This window comes from Lissotriton vulgaris, chromosome 2_1 (genome assembly GCF_964263255.1).
Source record: "Lissotriton vulgaris chromosome 2_1, aLisVul1.2, whole genome shotgun sequence".
In the NCBI taxonomy this organism is placed as follows: Eukaryota; Metazoa; Chordata; class Amphibia; order Caudata; family Salamandridae; genus Lissotriton; species Lissotriton vulgaris.
Genome location: NC_141687.1, coordinates 265,965,997 through 265,989,064, shown reverse-complemented (window position 1 = coordinate 265,989,064; position 23,068 = coordinate 265,965,997). Strand labels below are relative to the sequence as shown.

The 23,068-nt window shown below is 45.6% G+C and overlaps 1 protein-coding gene across 2 annotated transcripts in view; it reads right to left on the bottom strand.

The window, feature by feature from the left end:
• MYO19 (myosin XIX) overlaps positions 1-23,068 on the bottom strand; it is a 603,741-nt gene that overhangs the window by 444,497 nt on the left and 136,176 nt on the right. For both annotated transcript variants that reach the window (XM_086954910.1, XM_086954911.1), the window contains 2 exons: positions 1,012-1,125; positions 124-256 (listed from right to left, as the gene is read on the bottom strand). In XM_086954910.1, the coding sequence (XP_086811036.1) occupies positions 124-256; positions 1,012-1,125 (247 nt within the window). The remainder of the gene's footprint in view (positions 1-123; positions 257-1,011; positions 1,126-23,068) is intronic.

Below are 23,068 nucleotides of genomic sequence, written 5' to 3'. Positions count from 1 at the left end.
CCATGGCTCCCAAAGCTAGGTTTGTGCTTCATAAACACCTATACGCACACCTTTCACATGCAGTAGATTACAATAGCTAGCTGGCAGACCTAATTAACTGCAATAAAAGTAATTAGCATTTACCGAAGGCTTCCATCACAGGGTTAGAGTCCAGGACTCTCCTCTCAATCCTTTCTACCATTTGGACCCCCATTTGAGAAGACGATGAAGCAGCAACAGTGGCATAATACTTCATGAGACAACGGGAGGACCAGGTCTGGAGAAAAAAAATAGCCACAATTAAATAAGTTAACATTATATTGACAGACGATTGCTGGCCCTTTGCTTTCAATGGTCCCCAAATGAAAACAAGCCCCAGAGTTTACAGCTGCATGGTTCTGCAAGCCAGGACCCCTTTTGCATCCTCGAAAAACAAACACACATACTTTCCACTGGTTCCTACTCAACTTCACCATGATGGCCTCCCCAGTGAAGGAAGACAGCACTTCCTCAACAATGACTGAGTTGAGAAGGTTATGGCCCATTGTTCCATGGGGCAGCGGTGCCTCGCAACCAAACCAAAAGGTTTCCATCTCCTCAGTGGTTCCCTAAGACAATTGCAAAATTCTCAAGCAGGCTGTAAGAGTGAAAGGATTTTGCAAATGTTCTGTGAGACTTGACTTTCAGACTACAAGTGCAATATTTTAAACATTAAGATAGAACACTGTTGAAGCCAGGAAGAAGTCAAGAAGCTAGTAAAATACAGTAATTTTCGGCAGGCATACTACAATAAAAATAAAAAAAAGCTTAAAGTAAAAAAAGACTGAGTCGCAGTTAAAACAAAGGGTATGTGAAGCTCTTAGTATACACTTTCCTATATCGGCATCAATGAGAACCAGAGCACATTTTTAAAACAGAGCCATGATGGAGAAGATATTAAAATCCTAGCACTGCTCTGCACCATTTTAAAAGAGACAAAACTAGTACTGGTCCTCAAAACAAAACAAATACAGTTGTGAAGTGCACCCTTACTTTGCCCGCACCACTCTCCCCACTAACGATGATGGACTGGTTGACTGGTTGAATCTGGCTTTGAACATTTCGGTAGGCTTGTTCTGCAACGATGAACACATGAGGCTTTAGCTCCTGAAACCAAGCACAAAGAGTTTCTTTTCACTTTATTTCCAAAATCAGTTTCACTATAATGCAACACAAAACCAACTACTAACTGTTGCATGAAAATTCATTCTACAGACTTACATAATTGGTGCTTTTATGTACTAGCAGTTATATACTTTATGATGCATTGAGATATGGTGAAAGCACTAAGAAAACATTTTTATATGAGTTTCCCTTACAGAAAGGTATTTAGGTCATATCCAGCTTTCATTTCTTCTAGGCTCTGCATCTTCTGTTCTCAATGCATTCCTACTTAAGCTGATTTTCATGAACTGTGGGGACTTTGTGCAGGCAACGTCGATCCCTGTTATACTCTAAAATATATATCTTGATGATCATCAACCCTCGAAAGGTCTGCCTCGCTTGATAACTAGCTTTAAAGTCACAACTCCAGGAAGCAGTGAAACGCAGTGAAAACTCATATGATAAACAATTCAGTACAGTTGTACATCGTCAAATATTTATCACAATGCAGCTTGCCAATTAAAACATACATTCTTAGGTGGCAGCATTGAGCACACTTGCTACTATGAGAGACTTTCAGAATGATACAATGAATTTTATTTCAAGCCAGACTGCACCATCACGGAGTAACAAAAAGTTCAGAAACAAGATTTGGCACATACGAATATAAAATTTCTTAGCCATTGTAAAGAAAAGTTTAAATTCAATGAAGCATATGGGGGCGAGGAACCTGCCTTACTTTCCTAAAAGCAGCTGACAAAACCTAAATCCTATTAAATGTTGCTCCATCAGTACAGGACGTGAGGTGGGTCCAGTCACTAGTCTATTTAGGGGTTACCTTAACTATTAATATCTTGGAGATCCTCGAGAATAATTATGAAAAGTTGTTTCAACACTGCCGGCTTTTTTAGTTTGGTTGTTTAAAGTGGCATTGTCTCCACTTGGGACTTATCCGGCGTTGTAACCTCATTAAGATAATCATCCTCCCTAAGTACCTGTATATTTTTCGACATATGCCGCTTTTTCTTCCAGTGTTTGCAAACAAAACAGGTGATGGACCGAATGTGGATCAATGTCACACATTCACCCCAGTCCAAAGATCTGGGCCCAAATCCATCGTTTTTTTGCACTCCACACCACCCTGGGTTAGACAATGGCGATATGCAAATCAGCTCTGACCCTGTGCCCCATGGGAACAGTCCAGTCCGAACTACAAAAGCCATGTCCTTCCCAGAACGGAATCAAGCATCCGAGGACCGGACCGGTTTCGAGGTAACACCTCTCATCAGCCCGGCTAGCTTGACTCCAGTGGTGTGGAGTGCCTGGGACCCACGTCTGAGCATCCCCAGCGCACTTATGGCGGTATTTGCAAACAAAACAGGTGATGGACCGAATGTGGATCAATGTCACACATTCACCCCAGTCCAAAGATCTGGGCCCAAATCCATTGTTTTTTTGCACTCCACACCACCCTGGGTTAGACAATGGCGATATGCAAATCAGCTCTGACCCTGTGCCCCATGGGAACAGTCCAGTCCGAACTACAAAAGCCATGTCCTTCCCAGAACGGAATCAAGCATCCGAGGACCGGACCGGTTTCGAGGTAACACCTCTCATCAGCCCGGCTAGCTTGACTCCAGTGGTGTGGAGTGCCTGGGACCCACGTCTGAGCATCCCCAGCGCACTTATGGCGGTATTTGCAAACAAAACAGGTGATGGACCGAATGTGGATCAATGTCAAACATTCACCCCAGTCCAAACATCTGGGCCCAAATCCATCGTTTTTTTGCACTCCACACCACCCTGGGTTAGACAATGGCGATATGCAAATCAGCTCTGACCCTGTGCCCCATGGGAACAGTCCAGTCCGAACTACAAAAGCCATGTCCTTTTTCTTCCCGTGGCCTTCTTTACAAAGTGGAGGCCTTACGGCAGATGTTTAACTGGGGTTATCAGAAGCCTTGTTGTAAAATTCTATTTTTATACCAACCAAAGGAAGATGGTGGAGTTTTGCGCCCAATTTTTAGGTTTTACTATCTGGCGTCATTATTTGCACGTATGTGGCTAGTATTGGGATGGGGACTGTGGCCTCAGGGGTGTATGTTTCAAAGTTCTTACCTCTTGGTTATTGTAAACCCCCAGGCGTGGAGATTGTGGGCATCGCATACTTTAAGCAAACCGTATACAAGATTCTAAAAGTCTTTCATCTTATCTAGATCTCATAAGCGGGTTTTTTTTCTCCACATATCACCGTATTCAATCAGCTTATGTATCTGAGCCACAATTCCAATTTCCCTTATTGTGTTCACAGGGGCTTCAGGAAGGCCTAGGGAAGAGCAAACCTACTTAGCTCAGGACAGTTATTTGCAACAGACGTTTTCTCTTCAATTTCGATCGTACAACAGTAGTTCTCTTTTAAATCCACTGTCTGCTGTAGGTACCTGTAGATGAGGCATTTTATCTTTAACTTAAGGATGAAGATCTTTTCTGCATTGAAAGCCCTAGTTTGGACCTTATAAAGAATGCTACTCAAAAGTGAAACTTCGGGCTGGTCTTCAAGGTGATCTATCAATCATCACAGAATAACATAGTTGACCCATCCAGCCTCTGGCATATAAGTGGAGCTCTCTGTGGACCTTAGGCCCAAGAACGTGCCGTTTCAACTAGCCTTGAATGTATCTCGTATCAAGGTACATCCCCTGAAACGTACCCCTCATTGTCTCTTTGTAATGAAGCTTCGACCAGACGACCGGTGTTTTCGCCGTGGATCAGCAGGAGCTAATGCGGTTCATGTTTTTGCATCTTGCTCCGCACTACGCTTGTATTGGGGCTTTGCCTTCGGTAAGCTCTATGCTATCTCAAACTTAGAAGTGGTAGCGGATCAGAAGTTGATTATGTTGGGTCCCCCCCAGACCTCCAATCTATCGGCTTATACTTTTCTAACTCGCTAGCTAGACTGGTTCTGGCACAATTTTGGCTTTCTCGTGAGTCTCCTGGTCCTTTGATCTGGTGGCATAAATTCCTGAGTAGAAGTAGACTGGAGATGGTTTTAATTGAAAATGATTCTTGCAGAAGAAAGCCCATTTGGATTTGGGATGCTATGTATGAAGACAAATTTGTTGTTATTCCCAGCCACATTCTCTTTATTTCTTCCTTTGTTTTAGAGCTCCCTCCACCTATTTAGGATTATTTAGTACATTATGGTTTATTCTTCTCTTTTTTTTCAATTCCTGGGAGGACAATTCTTCATTTTGGTTAGACAATTGGTCTCTCTCTCTTGCTCTCTGTGGTCAGTGTATTAGGTTTCGTTTTGCTATTGACTGTGCTCTTATATTTATGATGTTTCTGTCTTTTCATTTTTCTATTAAGCATTGCATTTTGTCCCCTTATCTCTGTTATGTTGTTGTGTTCTCTTTCAGCCAGTAATTAATTTAAAAAAAAGACAACACAAGATCAGAGTCACTAAGATTGTGAGGGTCCATAGGGCTGGGTGACCAGAAGACATTGATAATTGCTTGTTGAGGGATTTAGGGCCAAGAATCACTGTATTTGTACAAGGTTCGTGTAAAAACCAAAACAAGTACAGCTACCTGCAAACACACAATGTCTCAGGTGAGTAAAGAGAGCCGATATCACCTAGAGTCTGTGGCATTTCCAAAACTGTCAATCTAGGATACTAGAAGGCACAAGTAGTCTATGAAATGTCTGAAAATCAATATCCAAAGAAAACTTAGATCACAGAAAAAAGGAGAGCTTACAATGGCACTCGGACCCGGATGTAGGTAATGTCTACTACAAATGAATGAATAAACTAGGAGTCCAATTGCCACAAGTATGCATTTGGTCAGTATTAGGGGCTTTATAATGGTTTACACACTCCATACGTTTGAAACATGGTATGATGCAAGTGAAACAAGCATTAAGGCATGTTCCATTTTGAGAATGGAATTTGCAAGATTCTGTCCACAATATGCAGCATAGGAGCCACAAGAACTATGGCTTGCAGTTATCGCCACAAAAACCTGGCAGCTGCACATCTACATTGATCGCTGAGGCTTTAATGACAACATTCAGTGAACTTTAACTCACTGCTTCTCACTGATGAGTGACTGGCATACACAGAGCTGCCTAAGTGCTTCTATAAACTGGATTTGAAGACAGCTTGCCAAGTAGAGTGGCTATTTCTTCTTCCAGCCTTTGCTGTGCCTTATAAGCAGTGCAACTGGCGTTATATAGCAAGGGAAGACCACATCTGTTGCAGGAATGACTAGACTATGCAGCAATAAACGGCAAATTATGTGGCGTAATGAGGCACAATTTGTGGCAGTTTTACTACATTATGCAATCATTTTTCCACATGTTAACACTGCCTAGACAAAGGTTTAACATGGAAAGGCAGTAATCAGCAACAGAAAAATGAGCAGTTAAACTCTGTACAGCAACATATATGGCACTGGTTTCAGTAACTTTTGTTCTGTTTGAGCTCAAAATTATATATTTTTTTTAATAAATCAGCAAGTTATGCGGCAGATGATGGATTATGTGGCAAGTGCAGCAAATTCATAATTTATGGAATACAGTGCAGCCAAAGAATTGCATAATTCCAGTGGTGCTACTTATAAGGCTTTCCAGTTCCTGTAACACCCATCGGGCTATGCATCACAAAAGCTTGGGGATGCCAGGGAGAAAGTGTGCAATGTCACATTGGAAGTGGGCAAAGTCACAGTTGAGTGGAGTGCATGGGGATAGCTGAATGCAGCCGAAAGGGTGTGAGGAGAGGGCAAACGTGGGGGTACAGAACAGTAGTAAAGCTGTTTAAATATGTAAAGTTTTCACAGACACTCGTCTGAGATGGATTAATTCCCAGGCATCTTCAACAAATGGATTTCTGAAAGTTGCCATGTTAAGTCTCCAGAACTCACAAGTACTTCAGATGATACTCTCCAGTGTTCTTTTTTGTTTTTGTTTTTGGTTGCAGTCTTGTACTTGTCTCGTTTATCCCATTATAAAGTCCCAGGTGGCAATGGTCTAGCACTCGCATTAGGACAACTTTGTAAATATGTATTTTACTCTGGTTTCAATGCAACGCGTTCACCCTTCATATTTTTACAATATAAATATGCAACCGGTTAGCATTGCAACTACATATATGTAACTTGTTAGCGTGATCAGCCTATCTTGTGTACCTGTAACTGTATACATGTAATTTGTTAGCGTGTTTAGTCTATCTTGTGCACCTTTTGTAATTTACCTGCCACTTATTTGAGGTCAACTATGCAAATATGTATTTTACTCCTGTTCTAACCTAACACTGACACCTTTTATATTTTTTACAATATAAATATTACATTTAGCGTTGTAACTGCATGTATGTAACTTTTTAGCATGTTCAGCCAATCTTGTGTACCTGTAACTGCTTATATGTAACTTGTTTACGTGTTAAGTCTATCTTGTGTACCTTTTGTAATTTACTTGGTTCTTTTGTAAAGGGCTCCGACACCTTTGGGTAAAGTACGCGCTATATAAAACTGCATTAAATAAATAAATAAGCTTCATCAGTCTCCCATCTGTTACGAGGCAATGGGGCGATTAGTCATGTATTTGAAAATGAGAACCTAGTTTATCGCAACAAAGATAAACAGCATATTTGTCGTTGAAGTGAAGTGTTGGTTCATCTAACAGACAAGGGCATGATATTGCGAAAGGTAAACTATGTAGTACAGTAGTCCTCCAAGGCGACTATTTAAATAATTTAATTTCTGCAGAAGTTGTGCAATCGTCACCATGGATTTTTAAGTGTTACTGTTGGTGTTCCATCGCTCGAGACTGGCGAGCAGTTATGGTCAGTTGAGGCCCTACGGATTTATTTATAACTGAAAGAGTAATTTACAACAAAGGCTCAAGGACGACGCAGAGTAAGAAAGGACTGAATAAGTAAGGACCAGAACATAGAAAAGTAGTAGTCCATCGAAGATCTCTAAGCAGATATTGTTAATATCGCTGCCCTTCTGTGCTGAGTACATACTGTCTGGAAGAAGTGTTCAAGCAAACTGACAGTAAGAAATTGTCACCATTGGATATGCTTCCCGCACTTTACGAGCCCCACAACATCAATATTCTGTAATAAAGAAGGATGCATGCTTGCATTTGGGTGGCGATGAAAATGTAAACATTCACCTGGGGATGGACAACACAATTGATGTTGAAACTGGCCATGTTGAGGACAATTCTGGGAATATAGTTTCATGGTAAAGCTCAATGGCGGGTAAAGAATGCCATGGCAGGCTGCTTATAAGGACAGCAGTGGCCTGGAGTGTACCGGAATCGAAGGAGGAGACTGAAGCCTGTGATGATATGCATTTATTTGATTCACTAGTTGTACAGCATGGAGTTGAATTAGATTTGTCATATGAGAAACTGAGAAGTATCATAAATGCTGCTGAGTCCAAGCAGCCTAAGATGAGAAATGAGAATTCGTCTAAACAACAAAGTAAGATTACTAATGTGTTTTCCATGGTAGAAAGTTTCCTTATTAGCATTAAAAGCGTATGCCACTGGTGAAAGTCAGATCTAGGTTACATGCAATAACTCAGGAGTGCTAAATAGGATGGAATACTACAAAACTGCTAGCTAGTTCCAAATACTAGTGGGTGGCTAAGGACGGGGACAAAGAAGCATGTGATAATGTCTGTAGTATGCAACAGTGAGAAGTGTTTACAGTTCCAAAGTGTATCTTAGAAACAGCTGGACTGATTGACAAACAGGATTGCGCAGAGTTTTTGCGGCACTTTGCAGAGTTCAGTGGAGTAGAACTATGCAAACTATGCTCAGACCCATTGATCAGAAAGATGAAACTCAATGAAGAATCCTTATAAGGGCAGAGTCTTAGAATTCTTAAAATGAAAATTATAAAATAAAAAAATATAACTACACGTTGCGTGTGCACACTTAGCAAAAAGTGGTAGTAGGCCATACTCACTTATGTTCCATTTCATGAAACAATGCATTACACTAGACTATTAAGACAAATGGCTTAATTGAATTATCTTGGTTTGACTCTAATTATGTTCCTAAATTTTAATGATCTGCTGTCTCTTAATGTCTTAATTTCACTTCATTCCTTAAAGTTTGTATGGTCACTTGATGACTAGCCGAAGCAATTTTTCTTCAGCAAGTTCATATAGCGTTTCTGTACTTTCCCATGACATTCAGGACTGAGTGTAAACATATTTGCAACTTATATATTGATACTACCATGAGACATGAACCTTTGCTACTGGCACATGGGAAGCTTTGATAATGAATAGGCTTATTGTGGACTAACCTGTGTGCTCAGAACGGACTATTTGTATGGGAAAGAATGGCAATGTAACCATTTTTGTACCTTGTGGGCGGATGATGATCACATGGACAACGTAAGATGATGGTGGACAATCAAGGACATCTCCGGACTGGTTGATCTATATCATTGCTCTCCCCCAAGAGGAGGGTGCCCTTTCTGAGCCATTAGCCACCTGTCGAACTGTTAGCTGTTTGATGCAGCCCACTCGCACTCCTGCCCTGGCTCTTCTTCTTTGGCTTCATGGCCAATTCCACATGAGCCCTACCAATTCCCCAATTTACGTATGGCAATTTGCTTTGATTAAGAACTTTTACGGATCCTGCTTGAGCCCATGCTGGAAGTACTCTTGCACAGTGACTCCTGTCCTTGGTGGTGGCAGGAACCTCTTGCCTAGCGGAACTTCCCTTGGATTCCTTTGCTGAACCATAGCTTGGCAATGCCCTGCTGAGCTGTCCCTTTTATTCATTCTTGTTAAAGACTCTGTCCTTGTATGAGTATTTCCCTTATGTACTGTAAGAACTTTAGTTATCTGCTTTAGTTCAATGTGTAGTTTCATACTACACCTGTAACTAATTAATTTGAGAATGTGACTTAACCTTTTTACATGCGGATTATAAATTTGCTACAAATTTGGTAAAATCTAATTGAAAATCCTAAATCTCTGGGTCTCTTGAGTTTGTAAATGTTCTTTTTACCAAGACTGTGAATTTGAGACGTGGGGTTTTAATGCATAACAGAGATAGCCACATATTTTTTCCCGAACACAAGGTTCTACTATTGTTGATCTGTACAGCTAATGCAGAACTATTGGTCAGACTAAACTTCAGGAGATTTGGACTTCCCGCTGCTAACCTATATATTTACAGCATGGTCTTGAGGGTGGCATATCTTAATTTGATCACTAATTTGTAAGTTAGTTGCCAATTCCTGTTCCTCACTGGAAAGCCGATAGTCGACACCCTAGTTTCTCCAAACCTCAATGCAATGAGCAAGATCTATCAGAGGAACAAAATATTTAGTGAGGAAGAAATAGTAAACCAATTTGTGGGCCTGGTAAATGCTGGATGAATACTTTAAGAGGAAGGTGTGGCATTTAAGTTACACACATCTCTGTGTTAGTCGTTATAAAGTCCCCTCAGCCACCCAAGAGTTGGTTACATTTAAACGCCAATATAAATTCCTCGTGCTTACAAAAAAGGCAGCCTTTTACCATAGTAAGTGGGACTAGATGCAGGAAATCATATCAAATGACCAGCAAAAATTCTGGAAAAAGGACAATGGGTTTCATGGCCAAAATAGGGGCACACTTGTTTGTATGATTTCTGAAGCCCAGGGGGCCACTTATTTGATAGATGTATAGAAGGGACCTTCTAGTACAGATGGACATCAGAAAATATACGGGCAAACTCTCCCTATAATATGGTTCTCAATGAAAGAAGTAAAGGCTGTTATTAAGAGGGTAAAACTCTCCCGAGCCGCTGGCCCCGATAACATCCCAGCAGTCCTAATTAAAACAAATAGTGTTTGGTGGGCTACAAGCTACTCCTCCTTGTTTAATTGGATTGCTATTTTTGGCCTTTATCCCTTGTTCTGGAAGAGCTCAATAGTGAAACTGATTTTAAAAAAAGGGAGTGGTACAGACCCTATGCAATATAGGCTGATAAGCCTCTTAGAGCTCTCCTTAAAGAGATTTTCTAAGATCATTTCAGCTAAACTCGAAGATTGGGCAGCGGAAACTAAGCGAATTCCACAAATACAAGGGGGCTTCCGTGAGTGTCATTCCACTACAGACCACTGTTTTGCTCTGTGGGCCATTATTCAAAAGGCTCTGGAGGTAAATCCAAGGCTGTGCTATTGCTTTGTAGATTTCCGGACATCCTTTGATTCTGTGGATAGGGATACTCTGTGGGGAAACTTGCCTCCTGGAACCTACTGCCAAATCTTCATGGGGCACTCCAATCTTTGCACTTTGGCAATTGGGCTCAGGTGGAGTTAGAGAAGTCGGGTCAGTGATCAAAAACATTTCTATTGACAATGGCCTGCGCCAGGGGGGCGTTTTAGCACCCTTGCTTTTCAGCTTATTTCTGGCCAACCCCCTAATCTTTATTTCCCAATCTGAGTCCGTTTTGCCAAAAATTGGGAACTAGCATATTGCTTGTTTGCTTTATGCAGACGATTTGGTGTTCTTGGATTATACCCCAATAGGTTGGCAGAGGAAACTCAATGCCCTGGCAACCTATAGTATGTTATGTTATGTTATTCAAAATGTATAAAGCGCACGGGCACCCAGGGGTTTCATGGCGCTAAAGGTGAGAAGGATGGTAAACAGTACCCTAACCGTGCGCTTGCTTGAATAACCAGGTCTTCAGTGCGCCCCTGACTTCCGCCAGATTGGTGCAGCTCCGGAGTGATAGGGGAAAAGAGTTCCAGATCTTGCGGGCCAGATAAGCGAATCGGCATCCGCCAAGTCGTTTCTTTTTGAAAAGGGGCAAGGTGAGGAGAGACAGGTGAGCAGAGCGGAGATTGCGGGTCGGTTCGTGTTTGTTTATCAGATGATTAATGAACCTGGGACTTTTGCCACGGAGAGCCTTAAAGGCCAGGCAGCCTACCTTGAAAGTAACCCGGTAGGCTATGGGAAGCCAATGAAGAGTGGCTAGCAATGGTTTCGCCGAACTCCTGCCATTGCTTTTAAATATTAGTCTGGCCGCCTGATTTTGTACGATCTGCAGGCGTTTAGAGAGAGCCAGGGGAAGGCCTAAATAAATAGAATTCGAAAAATCTAAACGGGAGAGGACCAAGGCAATTACCACCTGGGTAAGGGCAGAGTGTGTGAGCAGATGAGCAATTTTCTTGATCTTTCATAGCTGGAAGAAGCTAGAAGAAATCACTGTTCCCACCTGACTTTTCAATGAGAGATCGGAGCTAAGGGTGACCCCGTGACTCTTCACCGAAAGAGAGGGAGACGGGGGAGATCCCATTGAAGACGGCCAAAAAGGAGGTCCCCAGCTGGTTGCACTTTTGCCTGGGAGTACCAACTCCGTCTTTCCAGGGTTAAGTTTTAGATGGTTCTGCTCCATCCACCCTTGAATGTGCAGCATAGTAGTCTGGAATTCCTCGACAGAGTCCATTGAGTTAGTGGGAATATCAGCTGCAGGTCGTCCGCATAGTTGTATATTGTGACCTTCCTGTTTTTTAAGGAGTGCAGCAACGGTTTAAGGTACAGATTGAATAGGAGGGGGGACAATGACGAACCCTGCGGAACGCCGCAGGTGGTGGAAAGTTTGGGCGCCGTAAAGTTCTCGAGCTGGACTGCCTGGGATCGGTCCTTCAGGAAGGACTTGACCCAGCCAAGAGCTGAGCCGCGGAGGCCGGCTTGTTCGACACGGTGTAATAAGATGGTATGATCCACCGTGTCGAACGCTGCCGACAGGTCCAGGAGCACCAAGGCCTGATGTATGCCCTTATCGGCGTTGGACCTCATAGTGTCCTGGATAGCGAGGATCACCGCCTCAGTAGAATGTGCCTGGCGGAATCCAGCTTGGTTGGGCTCCAGGTAGTCAGATGTCTCTATAAAATTAGAAATACAGCTAGCCACATGGGCTTCAAGAATCTTACCACCATAAGAGAGGAGGGATATGGGCCGGTAGTTCGATAGATTGGAGGAATCGGCACCTGGTTTCTTAATTAATGGAACTAGCGTGGCATTTTTAAATGAATTGTGATAAGGACTCGTTCAGGAGGGGGAGTATTCCTTGAGGAAGTGTTGAATAGACTTCCTTCAGTATGTACGGGGGGCAGAACCAGCACCGTATCAATCTGGAAAAGACAAAGATCATGATCTTTGGAAAAAAAAGTACATTGTTTTTCTTGGCACTTGTAGGTGGTGGAGCAAGCAGATCAATATAAATACCTGGGTTTCATTTTTAGGAGAAATTTAAATTGGGGTGCTCCTTGAAAATACCACTAAGCAGAAGGCCCTATTGCAGGCCAATTGTCTCAAGATTCAATGGTAGCCCCCGAACCTATCTCATATCCCATTACTAAAGGCTTATGAAGGGAAGATACCTATGTTAGACCTATATGGGGTTAAGTTTTATTCATGTTCTTATGGACTGCATCTTTGATTTTTTAGGACCCCTGTTTAAAAGTCTCGCCTAGGCAGCGTGTTTCCTCTGCTCTAAGAGATGACCTTTTGGAATTGGTTTGCACTGTCCAAGCACTTGTGCTTGTGCTGGCATCCACCTTGGGGAGCAATTAGCGTTGCCCCCTGCGCTTGTTCCTTCTGCTCCTTCTCTCTTGCATGTAACTGCTCCATCTCGTGCCTCTTTTCACTCTTGCTTGGACGCCTTGGAGCCTCTTTTTACTTCTGCCTCTCATCTACTCCTTTTCTAAGTTTTTCTATTCCCTCTGAGCCTCTTTTCACTTTTTTCACTCTTGCCTTTCGTTTGCTTTTTCGCCCTTCTGCATCTCTGCTTTCACCAGTTGTTGTGCCGGTTTCTGTGCCTTCTTATCTATCTGCGCCTCTTTCCTCCATTCAGGCCTTTCGTTGTGCTCCCCACATCTCCCTGCACATTTCCTCGCCCCCTTCCTTCTTATGCTCAGAGTTGTGCTTAGTATTTTGAACTCTATTTGCGTGTCGCTCGTATTTTTTCCTCAGTAGCCCAATTTTGGGTAGACCATTTTCTCTCAGACATTCCATCATACTTTGAAACAGCCCTGAACTGCAACCGACTCCCATTCCCTTTCAATTTGTCCGAATTCACAACAAAAAAAGCGGATACTTTTCATTAGGATTAAATACGACCTAGCTTAGAGTACTGTAAAAGTTTAGCAAACGAGACACGTTGCCTTTTTAAGTGCCACAAAATGCGTGCGAAGAGAAAAACAGCGCCTCTTTCTCTCATTTGCTAAACTGCTACAGTATTTTATTCTACATCGTGTTTTAGGTTTATTCAAAAGTATGTACTTAATTATTCAAACTTTGACATTTATCGCTGCATTTATGCGAATTAAAAGGCTGATTCTTTCCCAATTGTTTTTAGGGGCATCTGAAAAGATGTCTTTTCCTTCAAATTTATGTTTTGAAATTGAAAATGCTGCGTGTATACAGTATAATGTTCAAATAATGTGCTTGCCTATGTATCCAACATTTGAAATTAAGAAACATAGATAAGAACTAAAACACATGCTGCTTTTTAGATTTTATTTTTTATTTATTTTATGGAGTTTGTAGAGCGCACAGCTACCCCCGAAGGGGTGTCCCGGCGCTAGAATCCAGGGTCAACCGAGTAAGAGGGGGGGAGAAAAAGGAAAGAAGTGGGGACGCTAGAGTCCGGAGAAGAGCCAGGTTTTAAGTTTGGCTCGGAAGATGGTTTCGGAGGGACAGAACCTCAGCTCAAGTGGAAGGGAGTTGCAAAGTCTGGCAGCAATGACATTGAAACCTCTGCCACCGGTTCGAGACAGTCTGAAACGGGGCGAGATCAGGAGGCGAAGGTCATTGGATCTCAAGGCTCTGGTGGAGCGGGATATCGAGACCCGGTTTTTTAAATAAGTAGGACCGAAGTTGTTGACGGCTCGATAGGTAAGAGTGAGGACCTTAAACTGGATGCGGCTAGCCACAGGGAGCCAATGGAGTTGCCTCCGATATGCAGAGACAGATTGGCGGTACGGGATATTACCGATCAGTCTGGCTGCAGCATTCTGGACAATCTGCAGCCGGCCAATCAGGTACTGGGGAGCCCCTGCATAAAGACTATTGGCATAGTCCAAATGGGACGTGATGAGGGCCTGGGTGACTGTGCGGCGGGAAACCAGGGGGAGATAGGGAAGGATCTTTTTTATCATGCGGAGTTTCATAAAACAGGCGGAAGTAACTTTATTAATCTGGGTTTTGCATGATAAAGAGTCATCAAATTGGAAGCCAAGATTCCGCGCCGAGTGAACCGGGGATGGGGCAGGATCAAGCGCCGTCGGCCACCACCAAGCAGACGGGATAGGGGTTTTCTGATTGAAGAACAGAACCTCTGTTTTATCTGCGTTCAATCTGAGGTGGTTCGTAGTCATCCAGCCACTGATATTATTAAGGCATTGGCGGAAGTTGAGAAATGCGGAGTCCGAGTGGTCCCGAAAGGAAAACACCAGCTGTGTGTCGTCAGCGAACGAGACCACCCTGACTCCGTAAGATTCCACAACGTCAGCCAAGGGGGCCAGATAGACATTGAAGAATAGGGGGCTTAGGGCGGAGCCCTGCGGCACTCCACATGACAGAGGTTTTTTCTCTGATTTAAAAGGACGTAACAGAACCCTTTGACTTCTGGATGAGAGGAACGACTCAATCCAGCTGAGGGCAGTGCCGCCGATGCCTATCTGCTTAAGGCGATCAAGAAGGATGGGGTGGGAGACCGTGTCGAATGCTGCGGACAGGTCGAGGAGAACCAGCATGGCCTCCTCGCCCCTGTCCACGCATTCTCGGATGGTTTCAGATACCTCCAGCAGGGCCGTCTCGGTGCTAAATCCTGCTCTGAAACCGGATTGAGATCCATGAAGCAGAGAGTGGTTTTCTAAATAGTCCGTAAGTTGGAGCTGTACGGCTTTTTCCAGGACTTTAGCGGGTTTAGGAAGCAGGGTTTAGATGCCCGAAACGCACATTTCCCACCAAAACACGACTAGTTACTCTATAGAAACTAAAGTATCCGTGAAACACACCAGACGTGGTTTTGTAGCAACAAACTTATTTGCAGCTGGTAAACTAGCGTCATATTTTGACAGGAAGCTTCCCATCCTGTAATTTCGGACAATTCACTGAAGGGATACATTCCCAAACAAGAGTCATATGCAGCTCATGAGAGCGATCTTTATAGCTATGCATGTGGTTTCACAACACAACCAGAAACTATTTAGCCCTCATCCATCACCCCCTGTTAAAAGTTAGGCTGCAAACGTCAACATTATCGGCGCCATCTTGCTCTTTTTGAGCCCATTCGTGCACGTAAGCGGCAGCCATTTTGAGCACCATGGCCTCCCTGCCCCTCGCTGATAGCCAGCGCGTCTCTCTCTCTCTCTCTCTCTCTCCTAACCTCACAGGCATCCCCCGCACGCTGACAACCCCCCCCCGCTCTCACATGCCTTGGGTCATAAACCCCTCTTCAGCGCAGCTCTGCCTCGGAATCCCATCCTGTTCCCAGCGCGACACCTCCCTTCATTCCTTTCATGGTCCCAGGTCCTTTGATACAAAACCCCTTTTCCTGTGTGCCCGTTTGTCTTCCTCGTTCCCAGGCCGCCACCTGGCCCTGCGGATACTGTTTATTGCCCCCCCGGTACAGTAGGAAGCTTCCCCCATTAAAGGACCCTCAAATTGATCAAAGCCCCCACCCTATGAGATCCGATCAACCCCACACATTCCGTGAATCGGCGGAATGTCCAGCTGCGCGATAATCATCACCTGTTGTGACCGGGGTGGGGACTTCAACTGTAAATGTGTGTGGGAACAGGCCTGAAGGGGAGATTCCGAGGATGTCCTTTCATACTTCAAAGCATTGCAAGAATGTGTTACATGCAATAAAGATCATAAACTTGTGTATATGAGGCCAAGCCTCAGAGATGCGGCTAGAGCACCTCGTGACGATACTTGCTGTCCGAACTGATGTGTTCTCCTCTGGAGAGAATAAACCCCTTGTTTCCTGCCTTCCAGTCTCCAGCACCTGCCTCTTCATTGATTAATATTTTGTGGGTTAAAGAGGCGACACCGCCGGGCAATACTTAAGGATCTTTGTTTATTGGTTTCTTCCCACCTTTTTACAATTGGCGTCCCAAGCGTGGGGCCCATCAGCGACACGTGGATCCAGTGGGAGAGGTCCTGACGACAGAGTGAACGACTGCAACGATCGGGAGAGCTCCTGCCCAATAGACCCTCGTCTGGCAGCCGATCATCCGAACTTCACTGGTTCCGAACAGACCTCTCTCGAGTGATCTACGGTCCTGACTGGGAACCATCAGGAGTGCCGCGAGGAATACAAAGAAAAGAGGACGATCGGGCGCTGGATTCGGAAGACAAGAACCTGTCCATGCGGTCCGGGTAAGGTCGTGTAAACACGACGAATTGCGAAATGATTGTTTGATTGTTTGGAAAATACTAGTATTACTCTTTGTTGATTTTTTTGGAGATTCGCTGTCTGCAAACGGAGAAACAACAGGCTCTCTCTATGCAAGCAGTGAAGGATAGGTAACGCAGCCGTCGTGCCTATCTTTCTCCCCCACTGATTGATTGTTTGAACCCGAACTACTGTTCGCGGATTGTTTTCTGGAGATTCTCTGTCTGCAAACAGGAAAGAACAGGTTCCCTCTTTGCAGATAGTAAAAGGGTAGGTAACGCAGACCTTTGCGGGCCTACTTATTCTCCCCACTGATTGTTTGATTGACCGAACATTGACTGTTCGATATTGGTTCATGAGGTATTCACTGCCTGCAAACAACGTAGAATAGAAATATTCTGTCTAGTCTTTGCACGCAGTGATAAGATAGGTAGTGCTGACTTTTGTCCCCATTGTGATCCGTCATGCCTGTCTTCTCCCCACTGATTGGTAGCCTGTTTAGCCCGGACCGCTTATTAGAGATGAACCATCCGGCTCCACTGGAAGGCACCCCTAATAAGGACATGTTCATGAAGCATGGATTGATCGCTACAGCCTATAGCAAGCTGTGGCATAAATATACGAAAAAGGATCGAGAAAGTCAGTGGCCACTGATAGGATCCTTCGATGATGATAAAATAAACGCGCTAGAAACAGCCCTTGGTAAAAACAAGACAACGCCCACTATGCTTGATAGTTTCGGCATGTGGCGCAAAGAAACTGAACAACGTAAAAAGAGAACTGAGAGTAGGTTGGGAAAAGAGCTGCGAAAAGCAGCCCACCTAGCTGCTCAGAAACTAGAAGAAGAGATAAAGGAAAGAGAGGAAGCCAAACAGAAACTAGAAATGGAAACATCAAGCCAGTGTCCGGGTAGAACGTCCTCCACGCTCTACCCTGAATTACCCTCGAAACAACGAGCCAACGATGATCTGCTGTTAGGTCCTCCGATCATCTACATGCCCCCTCCATATGCCCCTTCCCAACCCTTAGCACAGCACCCACCACCCCCAGGTACAAACGAGTAGCGCCACAGCTTCGGCCCCCATGGCCTCTGTGCCGGCCGAACTCCTTGTATTAGATACTACGCAAACGACAACGTTAGGCGACCCTGAGACCCGAAGGGTTGGTTCTGCAAGAACAAGCAGACTAAGCAAAGATGAGCGAGCAGGGATTGACAAGATAACAAGGACACCGCTCCCTTGAGAAGGCCTGGAAAAAAGACCCAACCACCAGCACCAAGGACGCCTTCAAAAACGCCACCCGCATACACCACCAACTGATCCGAAAAGCCAAGAAAACCGCCTTCAAGGAACGACTAGATAACAACGCCCACAACAGCAAGGAACTTTTCAACATCGTCAAGGAATTTACCAATCCCTCGGCCAACTCTAACGACATCACCCCCTCTCAAGCACTCTGCGACTCCCTAGCCTCATTCTTCCACAACAAAATTGCAGACATCCACAACAGCTTCGACAACCAACCCGAAGACCAACCCACCCAACCATCTACTGAACCTCCACCCCCCTCGAACATCCTTAATGACTGGAACCCAATCTCCACTGAGGACACCATCCGCCTGATGAACTCCATCCACTCAGGATCCCCCACAGACCCATGCCCTCACCACATCTTCAACAAAGCAGACTCCATCATAGCACCGCACCTCCGAGTCATCAACTGCTCCTTCAAATCCGCCACCTTCCCGGAAAGCTGGAAACACGCTGAACTCAGCGCCCTTCTGAAGAAACCCACAGCAGACCCCACCGAACTCAAAAATTACCGCCCCATCTCGCTCCTTCCATTCCCGGCCAAAGTCATCGAGAAAGCGGTCAACAACCAGCTCGCCGCCTTCCTCGAAGCCAACAAATCCCTCGACTCCTCACAGTCCGGCTTCCGAGCAAAACACAGCACTGAGACCGCCCTCATCGCAGCAACAGACGACATTCGAACTCTTCTGGACAATGGAGACACAGTCGCCCTCATCCTCCTCGACCTCTCAGCAGCCTTCGACAAAGTCTGCCATAGCACCCTTCTACAGCGCCTCAGAAACATCGGAATCCAAGGAAAAGCTCTGGAATGGATCACCTCGTTCCTCACCGGAAGAACCCAGAGAGTCCGCCTTCCACCATTCAAGTCAGTGGCCACTGAAGTCATCTGCGGCGTACCACAAGGATCCTCACTCAGCCCCACCCTTTTCAACGTATACATGAGCCCCCTCGCGGCCATCGCCCGCCAACACAACCTCAACATCATCTCCTACGCGGATGACACTCAACTGATCCTATCACTCACCAATGACCCTAGCACCGCCAAAACGAACCTACACGAAGGAATGAAAGAAGTAGCCGAATGGATGAAACACAGCCGTCTGAAACTGAACTCAGATAAAACAGAAGTCCTCATCTTAGGTACCTCCCCCTCCGCATGGGACGACTCTTGGTGGCCAGAAGCCCTTGGAAAAGCACCCATCCCGACAGACCATGCACGAAACCTGGGCGTCATCCTGGATTCCTCACTTTCAATGAACAGACAAGTCAACGCAGTCTCCTCATCCTGCTTCAACATTCTTCGCATGCTCAAAAAAACATTTTGTTGGATCCCCACCGAAACTAGGAAAACGGTCACCCACGCTCTGGTCACGAGCCGACTGGACTATGGAAACACCCTCTACGCCGGGACTACCGCTAAACTCCAGAAAAAACTCCAACGAATCCAAAACGCCTCAGCCAGGCTCATATTAGACATCCCGCGTAAAGAACATATCTCTGGTCACCTGAAAAACCTCCACTGGCTTCCCGTCAATAAGAGAATCACTTTCCGGCTCCTTACCCACGCACACAAAGCACTCTACGAAATCGGACCAGAATGCCTCAACACACGACTGTCCTTCTACGCCCCCTCCCGCCAGCTTCGATCTTCCAACCAAGCCCTTGCCAATGTACCTCGCATCAACAAGACCACCATGGGAGGTAGATCCTTCTCCTACCTGGCAGCTAAAACCTGGAACTCACTTCCCACCTACCTTCGCCTTACCCAGAACCACCTAGCATTCAGAAAGCAACTTAAAACGTGGATATTTGACAAGTGATTCCCTACCCCTCCTTAAGCGCCTTGAGACCCTCTGGGTATGTAGTGCGCTATATAAATTCTCTGACTTGACTTGACTTGACTTGGTAGAAAGGAAGGAAGATTAAGAGTACATCACGGATATGTTTAACTCGTATACAGGGAGTCACAGACGACATTTTACCGTACGACTGTGTTACCATGTCTTGAACGCATACGAGGACCGATATCGAGACAAAGGTCCCGAGAGCCTAACGACTCTGTACCGGAAGGTCGATATCGGGGATGAGGGCGAGTGTGATGTGACGGACCTCCTTATGCGTACGCTTGAGGTTTTCCGCCACCTCACTGAACAAGAATCGGGAACTAAACCCACGACATCCGTAGCGACCGAACCACAAACTGAGCAATCTAACGCCATGATGCCGATACGAGAGGCTGCCCCTTACTGGGTTCCTCCACGAGGTGAAGGGACTAACGATGATGCAAACCACAAAGATGCAAAAGGAAGGGTAGTGTACAACTGGGTCTACCAGCCATGGGACCGGCAAGAGATTCTGACATTCCGGAAATCTCTGCCTGACCTACGTAAAAACCCCACTGCCTTCTATACTGAATTATGTACAGCCCTAGGTTCAACGATTATGACCCTGGCTGACATCGACTTGTTTTTCGGGTTATGTCTACCAGCTGATGTGTGGAAGCAAATCCGGAAAGTCGACCACCTTGAGCTGTTTGGACATACCTGGTCACAACTCGATGGCATTGATAAACAACGAGAACCTGGACAAAAGCCTTTGAAATCCATTTTAGACCTCCCAGATAAAATCGTACAGAAATTAAAAACCCTGATTCCAGAAATGAAAGTGGACTGGTCGATAGTAACGGCCTGTCGCCAGAAACCCCAGGAGGATGTATCGGACTACTTCTCCCGGTTTGAAACGGTGTTCTCCGATTACAGCGGCCAGGACATGACCACTGCAACCGGACACCATCTGTTTGTCCAGAATTATGTTAAGGGTCTGTCACCAGAGGTCTCCCAGAAACTGCAGGCCAGCGAGAGTAGTTGGGCAGCCTCCAAACCTACGGCTATCCTCCAGATGGCCCAATATTATGAACATCAGAAAAATGAAAACGATAGAGCAACAGAGAAAAAGAAGAAGGACTTGAAAGAGAGGGTGATGATTGCACAACTGCAAGGGGTGAATATAGGACGAGACCAATACCGGGGAAACTATCAGACGAACATCCCTAAGACTGCACCTCCCAAGGACCGCACTTTGACTCCCCACATTGGACATACAGACATTAGAGAGGACCAGTGTGCTTTCTGTAAAGGAACTGGCCATTGGAAATCCCAGTGCCCGGTTCTTTTGGAAATAATCAGAAACAAAGACCCCAAGGACATAGCAAGTGGACCGAGAAATAAGGGACAGCAGCGAGGGCCCCCAAATGACACGACTAACGACAGATCAGGCAGACCAAATACATTTGATCGACCCAGACAGAACCAATGCCAGCAATCTGACTACGATGACGCCCACGACTTTGCATAGGACTGCCAAGGGCAAGGGAGGATCCAGTCGAGCTCTATGTTGACCAGCAAGGCCCTTACGTCACTGCTAAGGTCTTGGGTACAAAGTCTCCATTTCTGGTAGACACTGGCGCAACACGTAGTGCGTTATCTAAACGACTGATTCCAAGGGCACCCTTGTCTGGCTCACTTATAACATCGACAGGTTTCGATGGAACGCCCTCCACTAACCCTTTGTCCGCCCCGATCCTCTTCGACTTAGAAAACAACACCACTGACACCACGTTTTTGCTTTCCTCCAATAGCCCTGACGCCATTATGGGACTTGACTTATTGAAACACTTCCGAGCGACAATTAGATGTTCTCAAGACGGAGTTCGAGTTTTCCTTTACGACAACCCCGTTCTGCTTAGACATTGCCCTCCCCGACGCATGTTTTCCATCACCGACGCTGACACATCCCTGCTTGACACTCTGCCTCCGTATCTGTGGGCTAAGACGGATTCGGACGTAGGGCGCATGATGATTGACCCAGTGCACATTACTGTCCGACCAGACGCAACACTCCCAAAACTTCCACAATATCGGATATCGCCCGAGGGCGAGAAGGCATTGGTAAAGATTATTCAGTCACTGATAGACGCAGGAGTGGTAGAGGAAGTGGTTAGCAACGTTTGCAACAGCCCTATCTTGCCCATCATCAAGAAACAGGGAGAGGGAGATGAGAAAGCATACCGCTTTATCATTGACCTTCGAGAGATCAACAAAGTGGTGGTACCCCAGTACCCCGTGGTCTCGGACATCACCACCATCCTGACTTTGATTCCTTCTACTGCCACCACCTTCACTGTCATTGACCTCAAAAACGCATTCTTTTCCATCCCCATCCACCCAGACAGCCGATATCTCTTCGGCTTCACCCTAAAAGCCCGCTCATATAGGTTCTGCCGAGCACCCCAGGGCTACACAGAAAGCCCCAGCATCTACAGCCAGGCCCTCAAGAGACAACTGGATCAAGTCCAGTTACCCGATGGAGTGGTGTTAGTGCAATATATCGATGACATCCTTTTGGCAGCCGACACCACTCCATTAGCAGTTACAGCCACCATTCAACTCCTGCACTTCCTTGCGGAAAATGGCCACAAGGTCTCCAAGAAGAAGTTGCAATTCTGCCAACCCCAGGTCACTTACTTAGGCCACCTTTTGTCCAAAGACGGAAGGAAACTCACTCCCGACCGGATCCAAACCATTCTCGAAACTCCTGTCCCTAAGACTCAGAAACAGGTTCGCTCCCTACTAGGCCTCACCTCCTTCTGCCGACAGTGGTTACCAAACTTTAGCCTCATTGTGAAACCGCTGCTTTCTCTGCTAGCTAAAGACGTCCCCTTCCCACTCCCTTGGACCCCTGAATGTCAAACCTCCTTCACGGAACTACGAGATGCCCTTTGTTCGGCCCCTGTCCTAGGTACCCCCGATTACACAAAGCCCTTCTCCCTTTACACTCACGAAAGGGAGGGGTGCGCTTTTTCTGTCCTGACCCAGTCCATTGGCCCAAAGCAACGACCGTGCGCTTACTTCTCGGCCACTCTTGACCCTGTAGCCAGAGCCTTGCCTGCCTGTCTTCGAGCTGTAGCTGCCGCTGCAATCTCTATCCGACAGAGTGAGGGGATCGTGCTCTCGAATTCCCTCACGGTACTGGTACCCCATGCAGTTGACACCCTCCTGAACCAAACCAAGACGCAACACCTGACGAGTGCACGACTGACTGGATACGAACTGACTTTGCTTGCACCCCATATCACCCTGAAAAGATGCACCACACTGAACCCGGCAACTCTGTTACCCTTACCACAGAACGATCCCAATGTGCAC